At 36.0% G+C, this 8,856-nt stretch overlaps 1 protein-coding gene and 1 long non-coding RNA gene across 5 annotated transcripts; one reads left to right on the forward strand and one right to left on the reverse strand.

Annotated features, from left to right (window-relative positions):
* The first annotated feature begins 1,184 nt into the window (after window positions 1-1,184).
* On the forward strand, window positions 1,185-1,961 carry LOC140862753 (uncharacterized). Its single transcript, XM_073265789.1, has one exon. It carries the CDS (start codon window positions 1,185-1,187, stop codon window positions 1,959-1,961), a length of 777 nt encoding a protein of 258 aa, XP_073121890.1.
* Window positions 1,962-2,605: 644 nt separating this feature from the next.
* LOC140865976 (uncharacterized) lies at window positions 2,606-7,604 on the reverse strand. 4 transcript variants are annotated; one of them, XR_012144772.1, is made up of 8 exons: window positions 7,424-7,604; window positions 7,163-7,232; window positions 6,070-6,128; window positions 5,859-5,988; window positions 5,365-5,533; window positions 3,709-3,767; window positions 3,249-3,299; window positions 2,606-2,775 (listed from the first exon to the last, which is right to left on the reverse strand). It is a non-coding gene; the product is annotated as an uncharacterized lncRNA (long non-coding RNA). The 4 variants fall into 4 exon arrangements; XR_012144771.1 differs by lacking the exons at window positions 7,163-7,232; window positions 7,424-7,604 and adding an exon at window positions 6,260-7,147; XR_012144770.1 differs by lacking the exons at window positions 7,163-7,232; window positions 7,424-7,604 and having other exon boundaries at window positions 6,070-7,147.
* Between the last annotated feature and the right edge of the window lie 1,252 nt (window positions 7,605-8,856).

Here is an 8,856-nt window from a genome sequence, read left to right on the forward strand (position 1 = left end):
TGACATTTTAGTGGTATCAAAGCCCGCCAGGTTCATAAATCCGGATGGGATTCCGTACCTAAAAATTTGACGTTGTCAAATTTAGACTCAAGCCTAGCATATCCTGACCCGAACCGACCCTCTGAGTCAAACTCATACTTTGTAGGATCAGGGACGCTTTTTCGGTCGTTTGAACACTCGAATTCGCGTTTTTGCTATTTTTGGAAATGTTTATTTTGTCTATAACTTTTCGTGGGAAACTCGGAATTTGATTCCGTCGATTGTCTCATACTCTTTGTGATCAGTAGTTTCAATCTTTGGAAATATCTCAAAAAAAAAAAATTGGAAAATTTGCCTAAAAATCTTGTTCTATATCAATTTTGCCTGAAGATTCATTACTTTGAATTCTAACTTTGAACCCATTCCACATTCCTCTCTATTCTAGGAAGATGGCTTGCACCAAAGTTACGGCTCGCAAAAACGTTGTGCAAATCAATTAGGATCATGTTATCGAATCATTGAGGTTTTTGATATACGTGAAACAATACGAGAAAGAGGAAATGATGGAAAAAATGAAGACGCTAAAGGCTAACAAGAGCGAGATGGAGGAGCTTCAGGACCACCTTGAATCCGATGTGGAAAGGTTTGCATATTTTACCTCAATAAGGAGGAGACGGAACACGATGAAACAAAGAAGGAACTAGCATCTGACCTAGCTAACGTGAAAGAACTTCAAGCCATACTCCTTGAGGAGGCACGCTAAGAGGCACTAAGGCGTCAAGAGTCGGGAATCCGTATCCAAGGTTTACAAAATCAAGTGCAAGAGCTGCAACACACTATGCAAAACCTTGAGGCGTAGAATTTAGCCACACTCGAGTACATTGATCAGCTCCATATGGCAGCCTTTGCGGGAGATGAGGACCCCGAAGACGTTCCGGTAGAAGATGAAGCTGCGGGCGATGGAGAAATCATAGATTAGACTATCACCTAGCTTTGTCCTTTTTTTCAGCACTGTTTTTATTCAGCATGGTTCTGATATCTTGGTATTTTGAGACTTGACTTGTTTTGTTTACCTTCATGACATTTTGGAAATCAATAAAATAATTTTATCCTTTGGATTATTTATTGATTCATTTATTCCGCTATTTCCTTTCTTCTTAAATATCTTATTTCGACAAACTCTTAGAACTTTTTTACAGTAGGAAATGGCTGGAGAACCCCCTAGAAGTTCACGCAACAACAATCGTGGGTATAATGCGAATCCACCCCCTCCACGAGTCAATCTTAGCAGAGAGGACCTTACGACTATTGCAGCAATAGTGGCAACGACTCTCCAAGGGATGGGAAACACCAACGGAAATGGCAATGGCAATCCGCCACCTCCACCACCTGCTCAGAATGGAGTAAAATTTCATTATGAATCTCTTCGCAAGAATCGAACTGAAAAGTTCAAGGGAGATTCCGACCCAGAAGTGGGACAAAATTGGATGAAGAAGATGGAGGACAAACTGCGGTTACTCAAAGTACCTGAAGCACTTAAAGTGGATGCGACAATTCCTTTTCTTGAGGACAAAGCCAGGAAATGGTGGGAAGCCGTTTCACCCGCTATGTTAGTTGCGGGACCAATCACATGGCAGCAATTCCGTACCGCGTTTCTGAAGAAATACTTTCCAGCTGAAGTTAAAATGCAGAAGCTGAGCGATTTTGAGAATCTCACACAAACTTCGGACATGACAATGGTGGAATATACTTCCAAGTTTAATGAGCTTGGGTCCTATGCCCCAACAATTATGGGAGATGACGATCTGAAGTTGAACCGTTTAAAGAAGGGGTTGAACAGCCGTATACAGTTGGCATTAGTAGTTTATCAGCCTGCCATCTTTGCTGACTTGATGGGAGCGGCCATCCGAGCTGAATCGGATATCAAGCGCCGTGAGAATGACTTCCACAACAAACGACCTCTGACGGGCCAATCTTCTTAGAACGGGAAAATGTCCAAGCATCCAAACCAGTCTGGTGAATCGTTCAAGGAGAGTTATCCTGCTTCAAACCATCCCCAGATCAAGCTATGCCCCACCTGCAACCTTCGACATGAAGGGGAATGTCGTCGGAACAATGGCGCCTGTTTCAACTGTGGAAAAATAGAACACCAAATTGCTCAATGTCCCAAAACCATGAAGCAAGGACAGAACCAAATACTAGTGGTACTACTCAAGGTCAACCAAAGAAAGCTAAACCCAATCACTACAACAAAAATGGGAAACGACAACGGATATAATCCGATGTCGTAGGTGTCAAAAAACCGTTGTACTTTAAGGTGTTGTCGAAAATATAATCCGTTGTCGTTGCTTTCAAAAGACAACGGATTTTATCTGTTGTCTTTTCCGTGAAACGACAACGGTTTTTATCCGTTGTCGTATATCGAACTTTTAACAACACCGAAAATTACAACAATTTTAAAATGACAAAGACAACGGATTTTATCCGTTGTCATTTCTCAAATAAAAAAAAATTAATTTTAATATACAAATTTTCAATATTATAAATGAAACAAAATTTAAAATTTCTAAAATAAAATTTAATATACAATTTTTCAATATTACAAATCAATATTCTAATTCCAAATTCTAAATCAATCAACACTAGAAAATATATAGATCAAGTTATGAACTAATCTATATAAATTAACTCGGAACTTTCCTATACATCGAGTTATAAACAAATCTATATAAATTAACTTGAAACACTCCTTCTAGATTAACATGCATCCACCATTATCCCTTGCATCCCGACTATCTGCACAAGCAGACGAATTCAGGTAGTAGAAAAGATGTCAAAATTCTGGAATTCGAATCCATAAAACGAAAATGCTGGGAAGACTTGATGGTAAAGTTCCAATACAGTGATCCAAACAATCAGCATATGACTGTACCATCATAAAAGACAAACAAAGAATCGAACTAAGCAACAAAGACCGTGTGACATCCCTGGCAAAATAGTACTTATAAATAATGATGGAATTGAAGCTGCGGGAAGCTGAAACTTTAAGAAATGCAGATATGGCACTACTCGACGCTAAGAAAAGATGAATCTAGCATATAAATGATGGATTTCTTTACCAGTAACATGTCTGCATGTATTTATGCAGCTGTTTATATGTTTGAACTCATTTGTTCAAACCGCAAACTAGAAAGCAAAAACCTCAAGTAAAGCAAGAAACAAATAACAGAGAGAGACGAGAAATGTACAAAAAAGTATGAAGGATTTACAAGAAGACTGCTGCTTAGAGAATTCTCGATCCACTGTTATTGGAGTGCAATCTGCAAAAACACAAAAGGAACTGAGCAAAATAGAAGTGAAAAAGAAGCATGACAGGAAGTCCTATTAATGAAAATGTCTCTAAATTAATTATGTTATTATATGCTAAAAATTCTAGAATGAGAACAAATGTAAGAGCATATGGTATGATATGAGTCAAACCAAAAAGACTAGATGTGAATGAATATAAATCATGTCTCCACCCTTCCATTTTATATATATTCAATTTTTCTCTCTTCAATGTCAGTTGCATTAATTCTTTACATATTAAATAACAAAATGGTTTACTGACACTTCATGTAGATGTCAAAAGGCGAGAAAACTATTGCAGGACAATAAAACATTATATTTGGAGCAAAAAGTTGAACATCGAACTCTAGGCAATAGAAAACATCTAAAGTCAAACTCCACCTTGTTCGATAAATCCTTGCTGCAATTGAGCCTGCTCTGAGTCATTTCCAACAACATTCCTGTTAAAAAATTAAAAGCAATGAAAATGGGAACAAAATTAATCCAACATTTTTGCAAAGAAAAAGGAATAATCATAATTCCATAAATTATACAAGCTCATGGAAGTGACTGATTGAAACATGAGAATCTAGACGTAGGGGAAAATTGAGATTTCCCATCAGCAGGATCCCATAAGTTGTTGGACTTAGGGCTTGTCCATAGTCCATACACACGTAAGTTATTTGGAAAATCTGCAATGAACTAAATCACAGTTGCATGTGAGTAAGTGGGGTAAGATTGGCTTTGGTTATCATGTTATCATTATTCACGTCGTATATAGCACTGGTTCCCACTATGTTTAATCATTATATAAAGAAACAGCTTGGAGAATAGTTATTACTTTCTATCGAGCATAATGAAGCCTCAGTAAACTGCATTCTCCGAATCATATCTACTTCACACACTTTGATTTGGTAAGTTTTCAAGTCTAAGAATTTCAGCACCCCTCGGTACAGGGGACCAGAAAAAACCAAACTGACCTAAGTTCTAATAAAACACCGCATTATGCAATTATGAACCCCAAAAGAAAATCATTCTTAACGAATGATTTCTAAGAATACAGTTTTGGTCAAAAGATACATCAAGTGCATACCAAAATCTCAAGGCAGGGGAAACGAGTGGCGGCCCATAACAAAAATCGAGCATAGCATCCTTCCTACTGCCTACTACAATCACTTCCACCAGTGCAATCCCAAAATCCTTTAATATATCAATCCCATGGCAATGTTTTGCTAATTTTTTAATGGCATTATTAAGTAGGTTTTGATTAGATTGCTGGACAAGTGTCTGTTTTGAAAAGGCTCCAAATAAAACTCTGATGCATGTGCAATATTTATTTTATGCTATCGTTTTCTTATTGGAGTCTATGCTTGATTTTTCTTCTTTATCCTTTTTTTTCCCTTCCTTTAAATAAATTGTCTTTGATTAATATATATATATATATATAATTATATATATAGCTAGGATACTCTATGGCTGTTGGAGCAAATGAAATTAAGTTAAAATTAAAGAAACATGATGTTTTATTAACATACATAAAGTATTCATTTAGAAATTAATTTTTATTTCTAAAAAAAATCAATTATCTTCAACTAAAATATCAGGCTAAAACCAATTTTAGCCCGATTTATCAAGAGAACTGAAACTAAATTAAAATGAACTGGGTAAATAAATTCATACCTAAAGCTTCAATCGACAGGTTTACTCTTTATTTGAGAAAAAAATCACTCTAATTTTGTATACATGCTTATAAAATATTTTAAACATGACTATAATAGATGGGGGCCAGAAATCGATTCATAATAAGAAAATAACCTTTGGCTTGGGAAAAATAACGCACGTCCGAAAATCTTTGAATTATAAGTAGGAAAATAAATAAGTGAATACAAAGAGAAGGATTTTGGTAAATTTTCAGTTTCCATCACCTCAGTTAAATGCATGCAAGGGTAACGGTCTTTTCCCACATTCAATGGAGTAAGTTAAAAGCACATTCAAGCCAGCCACTGAATGCACTCGCAAGAATTCTCTGAACATGCTATGATGAATAATTTTGGCTACCTTTATTTGCTGCTACTTCTGGCGATGTGCGTCGCTGCCTCCACAATCAAAGATGCTGAACTTGAACTTGGTGATATCGAAGATATCACTACCCTTACCAAGACTGTCGATTTTATCACTGCCATTGCTCCTTCCACCAGTGCTCCCATTCAGTTCTACTCTAATTCCCCTGTCGTCAACCGATCCTTCCACTTAGAAAGGGACAAAGAGAGCTTTATTTTATCTCCTAGACTAATTACATGAACAAGAGAAGGACTATCCAATATCAGCATTACAAAACCGGTAAAGCTTACCATTGAACAAGAACTTTAAACATAAATATGACAAGGACTAAAAAAACAGGTACATACAAGCACGGTAATTAAGTTCGCTAATAAACAAAGAGGGCAGGCTGAATTTTGTAAACTTGGTCAAATGATGTCAGTCACCACAAATAAAAGTTAAAAACACCCAGAAAGCTATAGGTTGAGAGGGAAGACAATAAACAACAGTACCAATTTGAGTTACGTTAATTGCGTTTTTTGGCCCTCGGAATATAAGTCCATAGTTCTTGGCATGATGCATAGATGCAAAGAAGTCCGTGTAGTCCCCTTTGGCAATAGGAACAAGCATTTGGATCTTATCCTAGCACATTGCAATGGATTAAAACAGAAATATTTTGAATTATCAATTAAAAGTAGATTTTAAGCAGCAAGAATCTGCTACCATCGGCACAAGGGCTTTCTATTTTAGAATTCCGTTATCACGCAGAGTTGGTTCATCAGCTGCATTCAGAGATTAAACAATCAAGAACTGAAATTGCAGGTCCAAAACAACTAACTTTCAAATATAACATCTAAAAACAAACACAAGAATAGATCCAAATATCAATTGCGTTAGTAAAAAGATCAAATACATGAATATAGCAGAGAACAAAATGTGCAGAAAAAACAGTTGCTTCTCCACGGTAATCACCCTGCCTTGAAGCACTGAGCGGTCCAAGTACTTAACACATCGATCAGCCTCCTCCACGGTAGTCATCCTCACAAAACAAAATCCATCGTGGCATTTTTTGAAAACTAATTAATTAAGCTGATTGTGTACGTGTACATATATTGGCAGATTATAATATCAAAGTCTTAATTGGGTTAAAAGTTACCAATAAAAAGATCCAAATTACGAGCTAGAAGAAATCAGAGTTTGATTACCTCTCTACTATGGGAAGAGAAGAAGCAACAAATATTGTGCTGGTTTCTTCGATAGACATGATAACCAATTATGTTTTTACGACATGAAATGTAATGCACTCTGTGCATATATATATATATATATTGTGTAAGCAATGCAAATATTAAATATATGATGAGGTTGGGAGATAAGGTGACATTAAAAATTCAAGGGAACACAGAGTTTGAATAGAAATAAATAAATTGGCATTGTGGGATCTGCCTAAAACAGAGTCATACAACTATGTTTTAATTAATACATCCATAATAATAAAAACAAATGTGTGGATGGATGTGAATCTAAAATCATGACAAGCCTCGTGACACAAATTACACATGTATGGAATGCAATGCCAGACTTCTTTTAAATAAGATCATATCACACCATGCGATAGTCTAAAAGATTATTAGCATATGCTTCAAGACGTTCCATAGCAAGGGGTGATAGGATTCCACTAATTGAATTTAAAAATCAATTGGAAGAGGACAAATACACCTCTAAGAACTTTATCTTCGGGTCCAAGACACTGGAAAAAAAATCCACCAGTGTTAGAATACTGAATTATGATTAAGAAGAAAACCAGAACCCATACCTCATGGCAAGCTCGTATTCCATTCGACAAAATGTACGAGTCAACAATTTAGTGAAGTCATTCCTGAATTCTGAGAACAATTAAAAAAATGATCATTACTTTGATCCAAACAAATCCACCCCTAATTGAACTCGAGTTGTCTCAATATCCTAAAAATAGCAATCGTCAAAATCATTTTAAAAAGCCCAACAATTTGACAATATACATAGAGATGCTTCATTCACCAACAGGAAGGAAAATAAGAAGCAAACATATACTCACAGTGCTAGTCGCGACAGGACATCTTCGATTCAAGCCGTAAACTCAAGATTCAAGTCACAACTAGAGTTGTTAAGGCTTAGGCTAGCTTAAAGCCGACCGACCTGTTTCCGGCTATCGATCGGCGACTAGGGCGCAAGATCTGAGCTGGGTCGAAGAGGCGACGGGTTGAGGCTAGGATTTGGTTTCGCTTTTCTTTCTTGTGTAAAGCGTGTAGCCTATATATGTATGTTTTTCATTTTAATTTTTTTTTTTTTTAAAAAAAAACCAAACACAACTGCTTAATAAAAGTGTTGTCTTAGATTAAATAAAACAATATAAAAAGACAACGGTTAAAAAAATCTGTTGTCGTAGATCTCCAAAAACACGCACATCGACAACGGTTTTAAAAACCCTTTTCGTAGAAACACATATACAACGGTTAATTAAAACCATTGTCGTAGGTCATAAAAAAAACCGCTCATAGACAACGGTTTTAAAACCGTTGTTAAAGACCAAAATACAACGGTTTTATAAACAAACCGTTGTCTTTCAGGTGTTGTTGAAACCATAATTTGTTGTAGTGAATGCTCATGTCTATACCATTACTCAAGATGAAGCGGGCAGTGAAAACAAGGTCGTAGCAGGTACCATTCTAATCAACAAATATGTCTTTATCTGTTTCGTTCGATTTTGGTGCCACACATTCGTTTACATCTAAGAGGTTCGTAAGATGTTAGGGCTTATACCTGAGTAACCGACCAAACCATTTTGATTAGCGACCCTTACTAGTAAGTTAATCCATGTTTCGAGAACGAAACTTTCCATAAGGTGGGGAGGATATGAAGACCATAAATTTTTCCTAATTTAAGGTTAGGATCTCTTATTTTTTAATTATTTATTTACTTATGATAATTAGTATATATTACGTTTGGAGATAATATTTAAATTTTATTAGGTTTCATGATATCTTGATGATAAAATATTATTAAGATAGGTGATCAAGATTTAGATGCAGTCAAATCTTGGGAGATAGATTTCTATTCAAATTTTGAAATCCACAATCCTAGTCGATCTCAAATTTCTTTGGTTCCTATAAATAGAGGAGCAGTGTTTGTGAAAAATCACACCTAAATCGTCTCTATTTTCTCTCCTTATTTTCGAGTGCAGATTAGAAACCATAGGATCAAAATATTTATGTCAGTCTCTGCCATATTTTCGTAAGTAGTGGCTGCAACTTTGATCCATATTTCCGTCCAAAATTTAGTCCATTTCTTTGCTTTTCTCAAAGCCATCATAGTCCAAAAGATTAGTTTTGTACAATCTCACGTGGGTGGCTTAGAAATTGGGAAGGAAAAAGGAATTGGTTCTTAGAGTGTTAGAGGCTTACGTGGGAGGTGAATAAATTAAAAAAGAGACTTGCTTTGATTGGTCAAAGGAGTAGTGGGTGTTGAGAA

The sequence above is a fragment of the Henckelia pumila genome, chromosome 4 (genome assembly GCF_033568475.1).
Source record: "Henckelia pumila isolate YLH828 chromosome 4, ASM3356847v2, whole genome shotgun sequence".
NCBI lineage: Eukaryota > Viridiplantae > Streptophyta > Magnoliopsida > Lamiales > Gesneriaceae > Henckelia > Henckelia pumila.